Below are 18090 nucleotides of genomic sequence, written 5' to 3'. Positions count from 1 at the left end.
GCTCCAGTTTCCCCTGACCAGTGTTTTTACCTCTGTCGCCCTCCACAGTGACCACCTTGTGGCATTCACCTTTAATCTAAATTCATTAAATAAATCTGTTCTAATTATTTTTTTTAAGAGAAATTGCCTGATGTGACCAAATATGGTCCTACCTGTGGAATGGAAGTCTAACAGGTCATGTGCAGCAAATTTATGTTGCAAACATCAGTTTAGTTGGTTCTTAAGTAAAACTGAAGCTAGAACCTAAACTGGGTATTTAAATAACTTATTAATAGATACTGTACTAGAGAACTCCATAAGTAAATATCCGTGCTTAATAGATCTACGTATTTTACAGTAGCTATATCATATTTTTGTTAAATGAGGCTGAATATAAATTTCTTCTACAATAAGCAGCAAATTTTTTTAAAATAAAAATAAAGAGTAGAATCAAGGCTTATTCTTTAATCTAGAGTCTAAAAAACAATGACAGTTCACATAAATTTATAATAAACCGCGTAAATATACAAACTAACAAAAATGATCTAAAGGTTTTGCAGGTCGCGTTTTTTCATCGTGATTTCAATGGATTTCACACATGGGGCCTTTAAGAGGTTTGCAGACCTGTTTTTCCCAACTTAATAGAGCTTTGAGTTCGGTTTTCCAGAAATACTTTATGAAGGAATCATGCGTCATAGAAACGTAGAAAATACTGAATCTTTAGTTTATTGTGAACAAACAGCCAGGCAGTACTAGATGCGCACTGATCCAGAGAACCCGGCACCGACTGTATCTGTGTTTGACTTTTTTAGCCTTCCTCTACACCACATGGCCACAGTGTCCTGACTTGGATGTTGTTACAGATCTACAGATATTAGCTGATTTTCTTTACTTTTAATCTGCTCAGAAAACTCGCAGACAGTAGGAATGTCTCAGTTACAGGCGAGGTTTTTTACGGAGGACAAAAGGTGAGTTTAATTCTGGGGTAGTGCGGTAAAAGCGGACAGGCTAGCTAAATAGTTAGCATCTATTTTCTCTAAACGTGTGTTAAATTTGTATTCAGGGTTTAATTTTCTGAGTTTGAGCTTCTTATCAATGTGCGTAACGTTTTCAACTTCCTACTGGCCTCGTGAGCAACCGATTAGAGGGCTTTTAGTGTGTTTTAGCTCCTTTAATGTTAATAATATGAAGTTTGGGTTTAATCGTTGATAAAGGTCAACCTGTCTCCTGGTTGGGTTAACGTTTTGTTGGGCCTTGATTTGTTTGCAGGTTTGTTGTAGATGATGTCCCGTTCTCCATCCCAGCTGCCTCTGAAGTGCAGGACCTCAGTAACCTGATCAACAAGCTGCTGGAGACCAAACATGGTACACACCATAACACACACAATAAACATAGTACACACAGCCTCATACACACTATAGAAATGGCACACACCATAACACACTATAAACGTCGTGCACACACCCTAAAACACACTATAGAGAGGGTACACACACCATACCTTCTCAGTGGCCTAATGGTAGAATGTCTGCCCTGGGACTGGCAGATCAGTTTTCAAATCCTTGTTGGGCCACACTAAAGACAAACAAATGTGACCCAGTGCCTCCCTGCTTGATACTCAGCTTTAAAGGGTTGGATTGGAGGGTTAACGCACCAAATAGTTCCCGAGCACAACCACTGCTGCAGCTCGCCGCTCCCCACAGGGCTGGGTCACATGTGGAGATGTAATTTCACCGGTGTGTGATGATGACTGAGGGGACTATAATACATCTTTAACATGGTAGACACCATAACACACCACTAGCACGTTACCCCCTAATACACACCATAAACACAAGTAACATGTTGCTAAACTACATAAAATGTCGACTGTAAAAAAAAAAAAAACTACTCATAACAGCTTAGTTTGGAGTTTAAACTATTACACATAATATGATTTATAAACGGTTATCATTCTTGTTTTATTTTTTACTTCAGTTGTTTATTTATTTATTTATTTAGCAGAATCTCACAGCAAGGTGGAGTTTGACTTCCTGGTCAAAGGTCAGTTCCTGCGAACGCCACTGTCGTCTCACATGGAGGCAGAGGGTGTATCTACGGTACGACCTCATCACCTGCCACAGAGACCAAAGCTGTCAGTATGAGTCTGACATCTGAGCTTCATCTGCGTGTATGGTTGTGTGTTTTAGGAGGACGTGGTGGAGATTGAGTATGTGGAGCGGATCACAGCCCCTGAGCCTGAGGAGTGCATGATGCACGATGACTGGATCAGCTCAGTGGATGCAGACTCAGAATGGTAAGATGGAGACCAGACCTTCTGGTTTTCTGTAACTGTCCTGTGACTCGTCCCTGTGTCTCGTTCTACAGGATTCTAACGGGTTCCTATGATAAGACAGCCAGGATCTGGTCTGTGGAAGGGAAGCAGGTGATGACCGTAGCTGGACACTCAGATGTTGTTAAAGACATAGCCTGGGTCAAACGAGGTGAGCAGACTGGGACCTTGGATGTCCCTCTTTGTTATTATTAACTTTAATGTGGACTCTATGGATGTCCCAGATGGCCTGACGTCTCTGCTCCTGACGGCTTCTCTGGACCAGACTGTCCTGCTGTGGGAGTGGAACTCTGAGAGGAACAAAGTTAAAGCCCGCCACTGTTGTCGTGGACACACAGGAAGTGTCGACACAGTGTCCACAGACCCCTCTGGCTCTAAAGTAAAGCTTCAGGGAATAGAAAGTGTTCATAGATGAGTTTGGTTTGTGTCTGAGATTGTTTGTGTCCTTTTGCAGTTCTGCAGCGGCTCCTGGGACAAAATGTTGAAGATCTGGTCTGCAGGTGGGTGAGCGATGAGAACATTTAAGCTGGAAAACCTTACCTACAGCTATAAAATACATATCACCTGTGTACCAGAGACAATATCACACAGTGCAGGGAAAATGAGACATGGAATAAGTGAAATAATCGTAATAAATGTTGACAGGTATGATTCAGCAGCAAAATATTGAGACAATGTGCTGTACACACCTGCTCTGCCCGACCAGAAGGTTGATGAAGAAGTACTCTCCCTAGATGCTGAGAAGGTGTTTTCCCACTGTCACCTCTCCAGTTACAGTGGAGCCTTTGGCTGTTGCCACGAGGTTGAGCCCAGGTGTCAGGAGCATCTCACATCTGGGATCTACTGTTAAGTCTCTCTTTATACCGATGATAGGCTTTTATATTTCAAATCCTCTTTCTGGGATCTCCAAGCTGTTGGCTCTTCTTGGGACATTTGGTCAGATCTCAAGTTGTGAGGTTAACTCTTTTGGAGCAGCAGCTCTCTGGCCCCATTCCATTTAACATCGGCCCAGATAAATTTAACTATTTGGATTACGCATACATTTAAAGACCTTTTTGGGACTAGTTATGATCCTTTATTAGCTAATCTTGAGAAATATCCAGATGGGAATCTTTGTCCCTGTCCTGGGGAAGAAGGACAAACATAAAGTTCCTTTATCTGTTCCAATGTCTCCCAATTTTTCTTTTTAAATTCTTTTTTCCGGACTATGTGGCACAACAGATGTTTATAAATGATGTGTGAAACAGAGTTTAGGAGTAAAGCTGGAAACATCAGCTAGAGCTGTGTGATTAAAGTGACAGTGTGTACCTTCCCTGGCAATAGGGGGCAGTACATACCTAAATCTTTGCAAGCAAGCAGTATTTTTGTGTTGAAGTAGGACTTTACTAACGGATGCCGATTAGGTTCAAAAAGCCATGGGGAGTGCAATTTTGAGCAAAATAACAAGCACATCAGATTCCCTTCCATCACTGGCAACAAGTGAAGAGATAAATGTGTAAAAGAACAACATTTAAGAACGGCGAAAGCTTTGTAACCATTTGTTACAAATCAGTAAATGCATTTTGTCTTCACAGGCTCCAGTAGAAGGAAACATGGCATCTAATATGGCGTCGCCCATAGACTTAGACCCGCTTCCATGTGTTTTAGACCTGATTTTTATGGATATTTGTTATGAAGCAGCCAGCTAGGACTTCATTTCTTTCATTTTCAACAACATTTTGATGGATATTTCTAGAAATGAATGGTAAAAACTACACATGGTCTCTTGAAGAAACACTAACTGCAGGACGGTGAGACAAGCTCGAGTTTTCCCTTCTAATCTTGTTTTTGTTTTAAATTCACCTGAGTGAGAGTGAAACTAGCTGAGAGATTTTAATGTTTTTATTGGACATTGGTCTCCTTTAATCCACCCCTGGCTCCTGATGAAATCTGTTAGTTTTTCTTTGACCCAGTAAAGAGTCGATGTAAAACCATAGAAAGTAGATTAACAATAGAGATCAGAGTCACCATAATGAAATGATCCAGTGCTGATCAATTAACAATGTGGTGACGATCATGAGCCTGATCCAATGATTGATATTAGATTAAAACGCATCTTCATAGATTCAGAATGACCTCTTCATGGCTGCTGTAGCAGAGTCAGATCAGCTGCTGAGGGGTTCAGTCTCACCTAAACTGTCATCGTTACTCACAGAAAGGGTTAAAGTTCCTGCTGTTGTTCCTCCAGTGCCCACAGATGAGGCTGATGAGGTCGAGGAGCCCGCTGACAGACCCAGGAAGAAACAGAAGACTCAGCAGCTGGGCCTGACTAGGGTAAAAACAGATCAGACTAAAATCTGAACGCCACGGTTCCAGCTATCAGCTAACGGAGTACCACCTCATCTCCCGCTCTTATAGACTCCCTTAATGACGTTATCTGGACACGGTGAGGCGGTGTCCTCTGTGCTGTGGTGTGACAACGAGGAGGTCTGCAGTGCATCGTGGGATCACACCATCAGAGTGTGGGATGTTGAGACCGGAGCCCTGAAGACCACGCTGGTGAGATTGAGAGGCAACACAGGAGTGGTTATTCTGGTTTTTACAGGATCTGCAGGAGGAGAAAAGGAAGTTTTATTCTTTCTGTGGATTTCGTCAGAAACCCCTGTAAAAGGTGGTTTAATCCATGTTTGTGTCTCCACAGACGGGCAGTAAAGTGTTTAACTGCATTTCCTACTCTCCTCTGTGTCGACGTCTGGCCTCAGGCAGCACAGACCGACACATCCGGCTCTGGGACCCTCGGACCAAAGGTGCCTGGACCAATGTCTGAAAAGCTGCCTGGTTCCTTCCTTATGTCCCCTTAAGTCTCACTTCTCATCTTCAGACGGGTCGCTGGTGTTGCTGTCTCTGACCTCACACACTGGTTGGGTCACCGCGGTCAAGTGGGCTCCGTCCAGCGAGCACCACCTCGTCTCCGGCTCTCTGGACAACCTGGTCAAACTCTGGGACACCAGGAGGTCAGTGAAGATGTTGTTTATACTCTAGAAAGCAATCTAAAGATGGATTTTAAGTCTTTACCCATCATTAAAGTAGGGAAAGTTTTTTTCCCCCAAATCTGTCAAGCATATGTGGTTCACTGTTACCATGGTTACCAGACTTAAGCAACTCTACTGATGCACAGAACAGGCTCCACCAGCAGGAGGCGCTCCTTCCTTGTTATTAGTGAACAGATTTAATAACAAATCCTAGTCACACATTTGTTTATTTATCAACCAGCTCATAAACTAAACTGTTAAATACAAATATCACAACACTGAAAAATCCCCCTCAAGTCCTCAGTAAGTACTTATGTTTTGCATTATTTATAAATCATTCCTTTAAACAATTTTTAACCAAAAATTATTTAATTTCTAAATAATATTTAACTCCTTTGAAATAAAAAACATAAAGGTGTTATTTCTGTCGACTCAAGTGTCCGTTATGTGTCAGCATTCATCGGTTATTCTGAAAACATATGGATTAAGTACACATTTCTGAACAGTGTCTGTCATAAATGGAACAGCCTCGGTATGGAGAAACAGGGATCAGTTCTCGTTAGTCAGACAAACTAACAACTAGCTCATGTTATACCAAAGCTAAAGTGGGTTTCTGCCTCAAAAATGACCTTAAATATTTTATAGTAGTTCATGTAATTGTTGCTTTGTAATTGCTTATATAAACAATAAAAATGTTTTGTCCACTAGTGCTGCTGATGGCTAGTTCCACGGCTAATTTCTGCTATAAAAAACAACATAATGTTAAATTTATAGCATTTATAAGTGCTGAAACAGTCGAGATTTAAAGTCTCTTTATCTTATCTGATGGCAGCATCTAGTGGCTGACAAGCATATCACACAAATAATTTCTCTCCATTTTTTTCAAGGTGGCGACTTCACGTTTCTAGTTTATAAATGTGCTTCTGTAGACTACAAACGGAGCTAAAACACGCTGTTTTACAAGTATTGTTCTCATGTCATGTTGTGTTCTCATATATTTATATTTTAAAGACTTTCTTGTCCATGAAAAGTTCACCAACTCTGCATCGGCCGAGGTATTCCTTAAATGTGAAGCATGTAAGGGGTAGTCTAACGCTATTGGTTAGTTCTGGTTGGCGCTTAGTTTCCCATTGCATGGAGCTCTGCGGGACAGGGGGCGTGCTTAATTATTCACAGTACATGATAAGATAATCACTTTTACAGATTTCTGAAAAATCATACATAATTTCTGAAAGGGAAAAACTCCAGAAAGATACTTTAAGTTCTTTAAAGATGCAAAATTCATCTGGGTCTCAACCTTGCAGCTAGCTGTTAGCTGGTCAATCAAGTGAGAGCTAATGCCCATTTCTCCTAACTGAGGTTGTTCTACAATATTCTTTCTGACATTTACACAAACAGACTTTTAAAACCTTTAATTTAATGATGAGTTCAGTGAGCAGCATCTTATATCTCGTCTTTGTGTCGCACAAACATGCAGACAGGCTTTGGTTTTTGTCCATTATAACTACTGTTGGTGCTGTTCCAGTGCGGAGCAGGACATCCTGCTCATTCCTCTGGTTTTAAAGTAAACATCCATCCAGGAGCAGCTTCCTGTCTGTCAGAATAAAGCTGGAGGCCTTTTGTTCAGAGTCGTGCCTAACTCTGTTAGCTTGTGGACTAAATGTTGTCTTTAACTCCGTCTGCAGCTGTAAGGCTCCTCTGTACGACCTGGCAGCTCACGGGGACAAAGTGTTTTGTGTGGACTGGACAGAAAGTGGAGTAAGACCCGTTCTGTCTTCAGATTTGAATTCTGATGTTTGTGTTTCACACAGCACATAAACAGTTGTGTGTGTGTGTGTGTGTGTGTGTGTGTGTGTGTGTGTGTGTGTGTGTTCCAGCTGATGCTGAGCGGCGGTGCTGACAACAAGCTGTACACATACAGGTATTCAGCCTGTCAGACGGACGCGGGGGCGTAGGCACCGACTGCACAGCTCCAACTCCTCCATCACAAAAGTCAGGACTGAACAGACATGTTCTTCTACATCCTGGTTCTTTTGCCCCACATGGATCAATGACTTGTGTTGGTTTCCCTGAAACAAGAAAGGAGTCCTTTTCACATTTTATAACGATGGAGTTCTCACTGTTCCACCCTTATGAGATCATTTTTCATGGTCTTACTCAACATACTGGCTTTCCTAAGCACTCTCCTTGTTTTCATTTGAACTGTTTTCTTTATCCTGTTCAGTCTGACCTTTACATCGTTGTAAAAAGTAACAAATATTTTAAAAAACTATGTACAGACATGTTTTTCAGAAATACTTTTTCACAGATGTTCTCCTGAAGCCAGATTTTAACATTTGGTGTGAATTCTTAGCATTTCTAACAATCATTTGTGTATATATATAAATGCTAGACGTCCACTTATTGAGCCCAGACCGTCCCCCTAGTGGTTGTTTCCAAAACATGTCTTAAGCATCACCCACTTCACAAAAACACATTAAACAATTTCCTGATAAAGCAAATAAATATTCACCTCAGATTCATGTACCTTTTATAACCGTAGAGCAGGGAAGAGGGCGTGTCATGGTTTGGGGCTGCGCTTTGATACAATGTGGGATCCTAACAGAAAAGTCCTGTTAGCATAAAATAAATCAAAGGCAGTGAAAGGCATTCCGCCATCCATTTTCAGCCGCTTATCCGGAGCCGGGTCGCAGGGTCACCAGCCCAAGCAGAGAGGCCCAGAGCTGCCTCTCCCAGCCACTTGGGCCAGCTCCTTTGGGGGAATCTTAAGGTGTTCCCTGGTCAGCCATGAGACAGAGTCCCTCCAGCATGTCCTGAGTCTTCCTTTAGGTCTCCTCCCAGTTGGACGTGCCCAGAAAACCACCAGAGAGGGGTCCAGGAGGTATTCTAACTAGATGCCCGAGCCATCTCAACTGGCTCCTCTCGTTGTGGAGGAGCAGCGGGTCTACTCCAAGCCCCTCCCAGATGACCGAGCTTCTCACCCTATCTTTTATTTTTTAAATTGAGCAATAACATTGTAGTACAAAGATAAACATAAAGCACAGCCACGATGCTCCTATTTGTATAATAACCCCACCCCAAGAACATGTTGGACACCGATCCAGACTGGAGTAAAAGTATAAATAAATGAGTTAAGTGGATTTAGATGAAGTACACAAGTACACGTGAGGTAGTAAGTAGTAAACTATACATGTTTTGCATAAAATTGATCCTTTATACATTTTGAATATCTAGTATGATTTTACAAAATTATAGCTCAATTTTTAAAAAATGAACGTAAAAGATTTTAATTCTATTTAGCATCCAGAAAACAATTTTGACCATTTTCTGATGGTTGGTTTTGACTTTTAAAAACTTTTTTGTTTGTTATTTTTTTTAATAATTAATCGTGTATTAAATAAAAATGTAAGCACTGCTCGTTATGCGCATCAAACTGTTTATTTGTGGGTGACGTCATCAGCGTCAGTGAAGACCGATGGTGAAGACTCTTCTTCTAACTGCTGAGCAGCGCCCCCTGGTGTCCGGACGGCGCTCTACAGCCGCTCTACATCCTGTTTCTGTGACTCAGAGAGGAGGATGGCTATCAGAGGTTAGCTGAGCCGCTCCGAGTAGATGCTGCTGCACGACACCTGAGATAAGGTAGAGGGTTACACACCTGGTTACATATCTGTGAAACGAGAGAAAAATGTAATGAAAGGGACGTCTTTATTCTAAAGTCGTCAACGGTTCGTTGTACGTTTCAACACCTGCTACTAGCTTGAGTCCTGCTAGCTACAGGAGCTGTTAAGTGTTTATTTTAACCTCTAGTCTTCTCTTTACTTAATATTATTTTATTTTACCCTCTCGTTTCTCCTTGTGTATCTTTATCGCAGCGAGCAGGTTCCCAGGTTTGTCTGAAACTGAACACCTGTTCGACACCAGCTGGTTCCAGTGGCAGGTGTTTGGTCCAGCCAGACCAGATTAGATCAGCTTCTTTAGCCTCTAGCATGGAGGAGTGTAGTTTAGTCTGTAACAACAGGGCTTGTAACCCAATTATAAACCTCTCTAGTCACTGATTGCCTCATTACCAGCAAAGAACATATGGTTTTGGATCTCAAAAGCTTTGTTGATCACATACATATTGTTTCAGTGTTTGTGTCACAAGTCTGTTGGTTTTGTTTTGCTCCAGTAGCTTTAACGGCTGATACCAAGTGATGGACGGGTATGTACCTGTTGGATAAAACCCACACATGTCCACCTGTGCAGAAGCAGCTAACGGTCTCTCTTGGTTCCAGGTTTACGGGGGACATGCTGGGCGACAGCTCGGTGATGGCCCGCATGCAAAAGAAGTTCTGGAACACTAAGCAGGTCCTCATCAAGGCCACGGGCAAGAAGGAGGACGAGTATGTGGTGGCCTCCGATGCTGACCTGGATGCCAAGCTGGAGGTAGACGAAACCAGGCCTTAACTGGGACAGCTGTTACTTTAACCAATAAGTATCCAGCTCTGCTGCGGGTGCAGAAACGGAACAACTTTAAATATCCATAACCTGTCCCCTCTTTTTACATCACACAGAGGCTACAGCGAGCCCTGCTTTGTTGTCAGCATCATTATAAAATGTGAAAAATACACAGATTGTTTAGAAATGCCCAAATTTGTGCTGTTTTTAATCTCTCATCCCATAATCTGGTTTCAAACTTTCTAAAATACCAGCAGTGATGCACTGTTTTTATTTTATTCACTGTTTATGACATAAATAAATCTTTGCGTTTTAGACAGATGGAGCAACTGGAGAATGAGGCAAAGCAACTCAGTAAATCTCTGGTGTTTCTGTGAGACGTAGAGTTTCACTGTGAGCATTTTGTTCTCTCTGGAACTGGATCCCCCCTCCACCCCCAGGCTCACATTGATCTCTGGTGAAACAGAAAGTGGACAAAGTGTTCAGAGGAACCGCTCCTCCCTCCTGCATGAGCTTCTGTTCCATCTTCTGTTTCTGAACTCTAAATCAAACCAGCCTTTTTACAAAAACTTAATTAAATTTCACATTTTCAGACTGAATCATCAGATATGTTTCAGTGAAAAAGTTTGGGTTATTTGATTTGTTTATGAAAAACAAAAGTATCTTTAATGTTTTCAATTTTAGTCTCTGATCAAAAATAAGAAATGGGGGAAATGGACTGCAGAATTAATTTTTAAAAATGAATTTAATCTTAATATTTTATGGCTCAGGTTTATGTGGACAGGTGTCATGCCAATAGACTCAGGGAGGTGTCTTTTTGTCTCCAGCAGCAGTCGGAACTGACATATCGGACATCTGGAAACAAAACAGATGTGTTTAATTGTTAAAAACATGGTTTGTGGAGCGTTACAAGGTGCAATAAGTAAGAATTCTACAGAGTAATAATCACATGACAATCTAATGTCTCTAAGGCTATACTGAAACAAGTTTCATTTTTAGCTGACTGGTGGGTTGACAGGTTTTATCCTTTCAACAAACTAAAGAGGGACGTAGCTTTTGTTCACAATCTGTTCTGCCTTCATAGTTCCTGGTTCCAGAGCCAATCATATGTGAGCCCTTAAAGTTGCCAAGTTTTCAATGCAAACGCAGCAGCACTTGCATTTGTAATTCAACACCGACAGGCAAAAGCTCCAGAGTTGTTTAAAGACCCAAAGCCAGTAAACAGGAGCGACCCAGAAGTTTTTTCTTGTACCCCTAAGAAGCCACGGTATCATTTTTTCCCCCCTCTAATATCAGGTGAAGCAGACTTTTATGTTTTTTTTTTTAAATTTACCTTTTATTTCGCTTAGCCAAGACAGCAGCTAAAAACAGGAAGTACAATATAAAAACATTAAGGACAGTTTAAAGGCACATCATTTCAGGGTGCTCGCCTGCAGAAAACAGTTAAGACAACTGGTAATTAAAAGATCTTTTAGCCTACCTTTGAACTGTGTCATCGTTGGTAAACGAGTTAATTGAAAATGATGCTGCAATTTAGACCAGGATGACATTGCAAAGAAACAATGAGCTAACGGTGCCAACAGTGAATTAGAAACAAATTTTCACCTCTAAAAATATCTGAAGCTACTTTTTCAATGACCAACAACTCAACATTACAGTGAAATATATTTTCCTAGTTTTCATCTTACCGTGTATGACTCATCTTTGCATGTTCTCTAGAATCTTCTGGTGCTGATCCAGAGCTGGTAACAGTTGCTTAGAGTGGACTTGTTTGTTTTGATACATGGACTGAAGTACCCAATTTTGACCACAGGATGTCATTATTACTCCATTCATCTTCAAAGTTTGCATAAATGGAGTTTATCCTCTTAATAATTTTTTTTTTACTAAAGTAAAATTTAATTCTACATCTAATTAGTTGTAGTTGGAGCGTGTTTGTGTGTGTATGTGTGTGTCTTGACTCTTGGGAGGTTCGTTTTGGGTCCTTAGGGATGTTTTGACCTGTTGTCCATGGGGTTTTTACAGATGGTTGTTGGCACTGAGCTGCTGTTATTTTGAAGTTAAGAAGAAACCAAGAAAGCTAAAAACTGCCTAATTTTTCTGTAAAAACATGACACTATTTTAGCTAGCATGCTAAATTTTTATACAGTTCACAACAATAGGAATTGCGATAGAAAGGGTACCAAATATGGGCCAAAACCTGGTTGATGGTAAGGATGTAAGAAAATATCAAAATGGCAATATATCATGATATTTTTTCCTACAAATTATATCAATATTTAAAAAATGTGTATCTAATTTTTGGAAGAATTTACATGCAAACAAGTGTGTATTTTCATTTATTTTGGTGCAATTCAAACGCCGACCGCTAGTTGGCAGCAGAGTGCAATGGGTTTTGTTTCCACCATTGAAATGTAAATTCCTCTATTATGGTTCAGATACCTCATGTTAAACTTGTTACATATCAGTTTGAACTGTTTTATTGAATTCTACAATAAATTCAGTCTAAAAAAATCGCTAATAACGTCTGACTGAATGTATCGCAATATATCGTATCGCCATAATTTCACCAATGCACACCCCTAGTTTCTGTTGTGTCTGGGTGGTGGTGTAACATTTTCTGTGACTCTAGGAAAGCGGGTGCCTGAAGAATGAAGGTCAGACTTGATTACTTTTGTCCCTTGATGCTGCTCACATACATAGTTTATTAGATCACCATGAGGTGGTGAAGTGATCTGTGTTGTTGGTGTAGCAGAAGGTAGGAGTTAGTCTGTTTATTCGGTGGTTAATGAGTAACTCTGCACATGTGCAGCAGACATGATTTGATGCCTCACACCTCTAACGTTAGTCTTCAGCTGGAGACCAAATAGCGACTCAGGCGGGGCAGGTTTAGTATCTGGTGCAGCCCCCTTCTCTGGTTTATTAGAACAGCAGCAGTAGAAGAGTTTACAGGAAGTCGTGTTTAACTTGCCGGTGTAAATTTATGATGGGCTGTAAGGGGAGCTGGCAGCACATTGAGTCACCACCTTCTGTTTGTTCTGTGCAGTTCTTTCGCTCGGTTCAGTCCACATGTACCGAGCTGCTCAAAGTGATCGAGAAGTACCAGCACAGGATCACACGTGAGTCCGAGCTGCTCAGAGTAACCCACCAGATGCTGCAAGAACAAACCAGCTCCGTTTTATCTTCTCAGGGTTGTCCCAAGAGGAGAACGAGTTCGGCCTGTTCCTGCGTTTCCAGGCTGAACGCGACCGCACAAAGGCGGGAAACATGATGGATGCCACCAGCAAGGCTCTTTGTTCATCTGCCAAGCAGAGGTCAGCAGCTCAAATCAGGCTTGTGATCAAAGATCTACATGTTTTCTTTTGAACTCTTGACTAAATCTAATCCCACCAGGATGGCTCTTTGCCCTCCGCTGCAGCGCATGTACCAGGAGGTGGAGACGTTCCGACGGCGCGCCATCGCCGACACGCTCCTAACGGTCTCTCGCATGGAGAAGTCCCGCACAGAGTACAGAGGAGCACTGCTCTGGATGAAGGACATCTCTCAGGAACTGGACCCAGACACCTACAAGCAACTGGAAAAGTTCCGCAAGGCAGGAAGAGGCGGGACAGCTTTGGTATCCTTCTGGTTTGAGAGCGTGGGTGTGAGACGCTGGTGTGTTTCTGTCGGCAGGTCCAGGCTCAGGTCAGAGGGACCAAGGGTCAGTTTGAGAAGCTGAAGAACGACGTGTGTCAGAAGGTGGACATGCTGGGAGCCAGCCGCTGCAACATGCTGTCTCATTCCCTCTGTACTTACCAGGTACACACCCAGACCAGTCTGGTGTCCAGTCACTGGTCAGCCATAGAGATCAGGAGCTGAGTGTAGCTCATTGTCCATGAAAGGGACTAAGTTAACATTTATCCATCCTTAATGAGGTAGACTCTAAACATGAGTCACATGTAGACAAACAGCTGACTACATTTTCTGAGGCATTTCATCAAAATCTGTAAGGATGTTCCTCTAATCACATTTTCTGTTATGTTCCACAGCTGTAGCAACGATTTTGACTAATAATGGCTTAAAAATGCTTTATTTAAAAGAAAACAAAATTTATTTATCTCTGTTAGCATTTTAGCACAAATGTACCCGTAGACCCTTTTTGAAGTTTTAAGGCATCTTTTAGCTAGCTTTAGCAGCAGCAGCAGCATGTGATTATAGACACGCATACATCTCTCCCTGCTTTTTAATGGTTGTTTCCTTTTGTCATGTCAGACCACTCTGCTGCAATACTGGGAGAAAACAGCCCAGGCCATGTCAGGAATCCACGAGACCTTCTTAGGACACATCCCATACCAGTTCACCACACTTAAGGTACCTCAGACTGCAGAGCATCCTGGCCTGGCTCCTGGAAGCTGAAGCTTTCCTACTAAATGTCTTTAAATGAAGTGAAGCAGCATTATCTACCTACAGGATCTGCGGGACCCCCTGGAGCTCATCTCTGACTCACAAAAACACAACGAGAAAGAGAAGAGCAACACAGACAGGTGAAAATGGTGATTTAACAGTGTAATGTCACCTAAAGCACCTGATTCAGGATATGTCTCTGCCTCATTGCCGTGGCTGTAATAAAACACACACCAGTTCCTGTTGTTCAGTTTTCTCTCATCAGCAGCTGTCATTAATATCTAACCAAACTCTGTTGTCATCCTCCATCCTTTTCTTCTCAGTCTGGTGTCGTTGGATGATGGTGAACCAGCAGGAGGTTCCTCTGGTGCAGGTATGTACTGCCCCCTGCTGGCAGAAATAAACAATTCAATTCAATTCAAAAATACTTTATTAATCCCAGAGGGAAATTGATTAACACTAATAAATTATTCACACAAAGAAAATAATGATGGAAAACATCCCATAATACCAATAAACTGTTTCTTACAACTCAATAACAAAAATCTGCAGCCAGCTGGAATGAACGTTTTATTCTTTACTGTATTAAAATGATGTCACAGGATGTCCCTTCAAAATAAGACATTTCTAATAAAAAAAGGTCCCTTTGCCCCTGAGCTTTTATGTTAATGAGGTCTAATTACCATAAATTCTAAAAGTTTGTCTAACTTTGTATCATTGACCCCCCCCCCCCCCACACACACACACACACACACACACTTGTGATAGCCTAAACTTAAATGTGAGTCCTGTTAAGACAGGCTTATTGGTGATCAACTCTGATATTTTTTAACTATAAGGAAGAAAAACTTTGCTAAAATGAGCACAGATCATAATAAACAGTCAGTTTAAAATTACATAAACAACAAGACAATAACAAATGTATTAAAAACAAAAATCTATATAATCTAGTGTGCAGGGCGGCCTTGACGCTCTAACCGAGTCGAGGCACATCATAACGTTTCTACTGTTTTCACATGAAGAGAACAAATGTGTTGTTTACTAACTTTGTGTAATTTCAAATAATAATACTAATTCTGTGGGATCAAAATAGAACAGCAATTTGTTATTAGCTGCCAGCGACACTCTCTGTATGCTAACCGGGGGATTAGTCCCTGTTGTTGCTGAGTAATTCTGCATTTGCTGTTGTGATTCTTAGTGATGGTGACAAATGTTTTTTTTTTTTTACTAATAAATGATATTTGTGTCTGCAGGCCTGACGCAGAGCAGTGGAGGTCCCACCCAGGCCAGTGACATTGGTAAGACCCTGTAAGGGCGTGCTAGCTCGATAGCATCAACAGGTTTATTGTTACTGACTGTGAACGTCTCAATGCACCCAAACACCACCACAGCCACCTCAGCGCTGTGTGACCTCAGAGGCCTGTCCACAGACTCGGATGATGACTTGATGCTGATGGCCGAAGACGTTCCTCCCCTAACAAACTTCCCTGTCCTGCCCCTGCTGCTGCCCCCTCCTCAGGCTGGAGACCAGTATGAACAGTGTAGCTCTGGCAGCTTCTCACACATCTCTGGTAAACCAGCTGGTTGTCCTCTCTCCTCAAACTCTGCTCTGGTCTCCGCTTCCTGTCTCACTCTGACCCAAACACTTGATTCTTCTTAACGCCTGCCTGGACGCTGTTTGTGGAAATCTCACTTCTGCTCAACACTTTCATGTGGCAATGTGTTTCCTTCTAATAATGTGAGATGGTTTCATGCCTTTTGTTTCCGTGTAAATGGGAAAGACGACAGGAACAACTGAGAATGTGGTTTGCTCTATATATGAATCACGGACATTAAAGACTCCGAAAATAATATAAATCTGATTTTAAGCTTTCCATTCCACAGAAACCATGTAGAAATCATTTATTTTAGTTGAAAGACACCAAAATGAGCAATTCTTTTTTCAGATAAGATCATTAAAACACCAAGTTGATTAAAAATACAAGATGGTAGCACCTGTAAACAGATTCTTCACAGAAGAGGGCAGACATGCTTTATTTTGATAGTTAATGATGGTTGCTTGTGTCTAATACCAGGAACCACTGTTACCGTTTAGAGAGCTGGGTTAGCTTCTAATGGGTCTACCATAACTTGCTACTGAACTAAGTAAAAGCTTTGTTTAGAAGGTAGATCAGGTTCACAGTTGGAATCATCAAAACTAAGCTTCGTGTCTCCACCTACGTCTGCTGTTGAAAAGGGATACTATGCTATACTTTTTCATATTTCTAAATCGTTTTCTTGAGCCAGTATGTGCTAAAGTGGCCCTACAGGGTTAATGAAAGGCCACCCAGCCTCTATCGCCCCCTGTGGCCAGACAATTCCACATGCAACTTCTGAGTGGGACTCGGTTGGGACTTATAAAATGGAGCTGACATACCTGGCTCTACAGTCTTCTTCCAGCATGTTTTAGATCATGAACACAGCTGATTTCTTTAATTTAGTGATGAGCCACTCCTGTAGACACTAATGAAGGCTGGGGAGACATTTCAGCTGTTAGATATAGGTGTTAAAAAGATGAACACAGCGAGGAGATGGGTTTGGGTTTTGGTTCTACAAACGGACACTAGGGGGTGGTAAAAGCAAGCCAAAACTCCCTAGTTCCCCTTTTGAAAAGTCAAGCCATGTTGTCTCTATGGCAGTGGCCATGTTGTTTTAAACCCAGTCAGGATGTGGGCCTGAATCAACAAGAGCCATCACCTGGACGTTTTTAGTTTAGAGTCCCATTCATTTCTGTGGAGGGGGCGGGGCTTGAAACATGTACTGGAACCATCCACTAGTGGGACTTCTAGGACCTTTTGGATACATGCTTTTAAGTCTAGTTTTTATGCATAATCATAACACACACACACACACACACACACACACATAGTCATGTCTCTACAGGAGATAAATAACAAATAAAAATATGTGTTTATCATCATTGTTATCCTGGTTTCCTGACTTCATTCAGCTTCATCTTTCCTGGTTTTCTTCACTAACAATTCTCCTGGGATTCTGGGCTGACGTATATTAGATGATGTCTCCTGTCCTCCGTCCCCTCTAGATGCTAGCATGCTGTCGCAGGTTCGGCACCTCCCCTCAGAGGTGGGTCTGGAGGAGGACGGAGAACGCAGCGACATGGCCTTCCTCCAAGACCTCTTGAGTCCTGGTCCAGGAGGCAGCGACGAGTTCAGCAAAGAGTGGCAGGATGCCTTTGGCATGTTTGAGCCTCCCAGCGTTCCTGCTACTAGTAGCATTGGACCCGCAGCACGCCCCCCCTCTAACCCTCCCAGCCCCACAGGCTTCCTACCCTCTCAGCTGCTGGACCACAGTCTGAGCTCCACAGGTCTGCCGAGTCCATCAGATCTATCTCAGCGACAGAAACCTCCAGCAGGCTTTCACCTCTTCTCTTGATTTGGGTTTCAGGCTGGGTGACTCCACCGATGTTCCAAGCTCCGCCCCTGCAGCTCCCCGCCGGTCAGAACCAGGCAGCTACCCGGACTCCGGGTCCAGCTACCGGTACGAGCTCCTGTCCAATCACAAACCTGATCTAAGCCCAACAGTTGTAATGAAGCTGTGTGTGTTTTCAGCTGCCGCATCAGGAGGATCCAAAGACATGTCAGCGTGGTTCAACCTGTTTGCTGACCTGGACCCGCTCTCCAACCCCGACGCCATTGGACGCTCTGCAGATGAGCTGCTGAACGCCTGAGCGTCTCCTCTTTTGTCACAGGGATGATGCTCCTGTTAAAGATGCTGTAACAGACTAAACACTACTAACACACACATACACACGTACATCTGGGCTCGGAGAATGCTTGCTTCTGTCACTGTTGTGTATTTTTCTGTTTGGGCGTGTGTGTGCCTTTTGTCACAAGTGACAATTTTTTAAACACGTTTATCTGAAGCTGAGAGTGGATCGGGTCCAGAAGC

The 18090-nt window shown here is 42.3% G+C and overlaps 2 protein-coding genes across 5 annotated transcripts; both read left to right on the top strand.

The window, feature by feature from the left end:
- Positions 1–780: 780 nt before the first annotated feature.
- wdr12 (WD repeat domain 12) lies at positions 781–7602 on the top strand. 2 transcript variants are annotated; one of them, XM_015946472.3, is made up of 13 exons: positions 781–947; positions 1249–1343; positions 1984–2078; positions 2169–2275; positions 2347–2462; positions 2536–2690; positions 2766–2811; positions 4539–4624; positions 4709–4849; positions 4992–5097; positions 5172–5304; positions 7008–7080; positions 7200–7602. In XM_015946472.3, exons 1-13 carry the CDS (start codon positions 907–909, stop codon positions 7275–7277), a joined length of 1272 nt encoding a protein of 423 aa, XP_015801958.1. In that variant the 5' UTR covers positions 781–906; the 3' UTR covers positions 7278–7602. The 2 variants fall into 2 exon arrangements, with proteins under 2 accessions (XP_015801958.1, XP_015801957.1); XM_015946471.3 differs by having other exon boundaries at positions 1981–2078.
- A 1231-nt stretch (positions 7603–8833) lies between these two features.
- On the top strand, positions 8834–18090 carry ical1 (islet cell autoantigen 1-like). 3 transcript variants are annotated; one of them, XM_015946473.3, is made up of 15 exons: positions 8834–8961; positions 9491–9523; positions 9597–9747; positions 12806–12878; positions 12950–13073; positions 13153–13351; positions 13432–13557; positions 14011–14109; positions 14209–14282; positions 14466–14515; positions 15396–15440; positions 15534–15713; positions 17225–17506; positions 17587–17679; positions 17751–18090. In XM_015946473.3, the coding sequence occupies exons 2-15, from the start codon at positions 9516–9518 to the stop codon at positions 17867–17869; spliced, it is 1623 nt and encodes a 540-aa protein (XP_015801959.1). In that variant the 5' UTR covers positions 8834–8961; positions 9491–9515; the 3' UTR covers positions 17870–18090. The 3 variants fall into 3 exon arrangements, with proteins under 3 accessions (XP_015801959.1, XP_015801961.1, XP_015801960.1); XM_015946474.3 differs by having other exon boundaries at positions 8839–8961; positions 9494–9523; XM_015946475.3 differs by lacking the exon at positions 15534–15713.

This window comes from Nothobranchius furzeri, chromosome 2 (assembly GCF_043380555.1).
Source record: "Nothobranchius furzeri strain GRZ-AD chromosome 2, NfurGRZ-RIMD1, whole genome shotgun sequence".
Classification (NCBI taxonomy): domain Eukaryota; kingdom Metazoa; phylum Chordata; class Actinopteri; order Cyprinodontiformes; family Nothobranchiidae; genus Nothobranchius; species Nothobranchius furzeri.
Note: the sequence above shows the minus strand (reverse complement) of the source record. Positions and strands in the feature narration are given on the sequence as shown.

Bases quoted from the DNA above. Each gene is read 5' to 3' on its own strand.
- wdr12 (XM_015946471.3), top strand. From the start codon at position 907: ATGTCTCAGTTACAGGCGAGGTTTTTTACGGAGGACAAAAG. The intron at 948-1,248 runs GTGAGTTTAATT...ATTTGTTTGCAG, and splicing joins TTTTTTACGGAGGACAAAAG to GTTTGTTGTAGATGATGTCC. The intron at 5,305-7,007 runs GTCAGTGAAGAT...CTCCGTCTGCAG, and splicing joins AAACTCTGGGACACCAGGAG to CTGTAAGGCTCCTCTGTACG.
- ical1 (XM_015946473.3), top strand. The intron at 14,516-15,395 runs GTATGTACTGCC...TTGTGTCTGCAG, and splicing joins AGGAGGTTCCTCTGGTGCAG to GCCTGACGCAGAGCAGTGGA. The intron at 17,680-17,750 runs GTACGAGCTCCT...GTGTGTTTTCAG, and splicing joins GACTCCGGGTCCAGCTACCG to CTGCCGCATCAGGAGGATCC.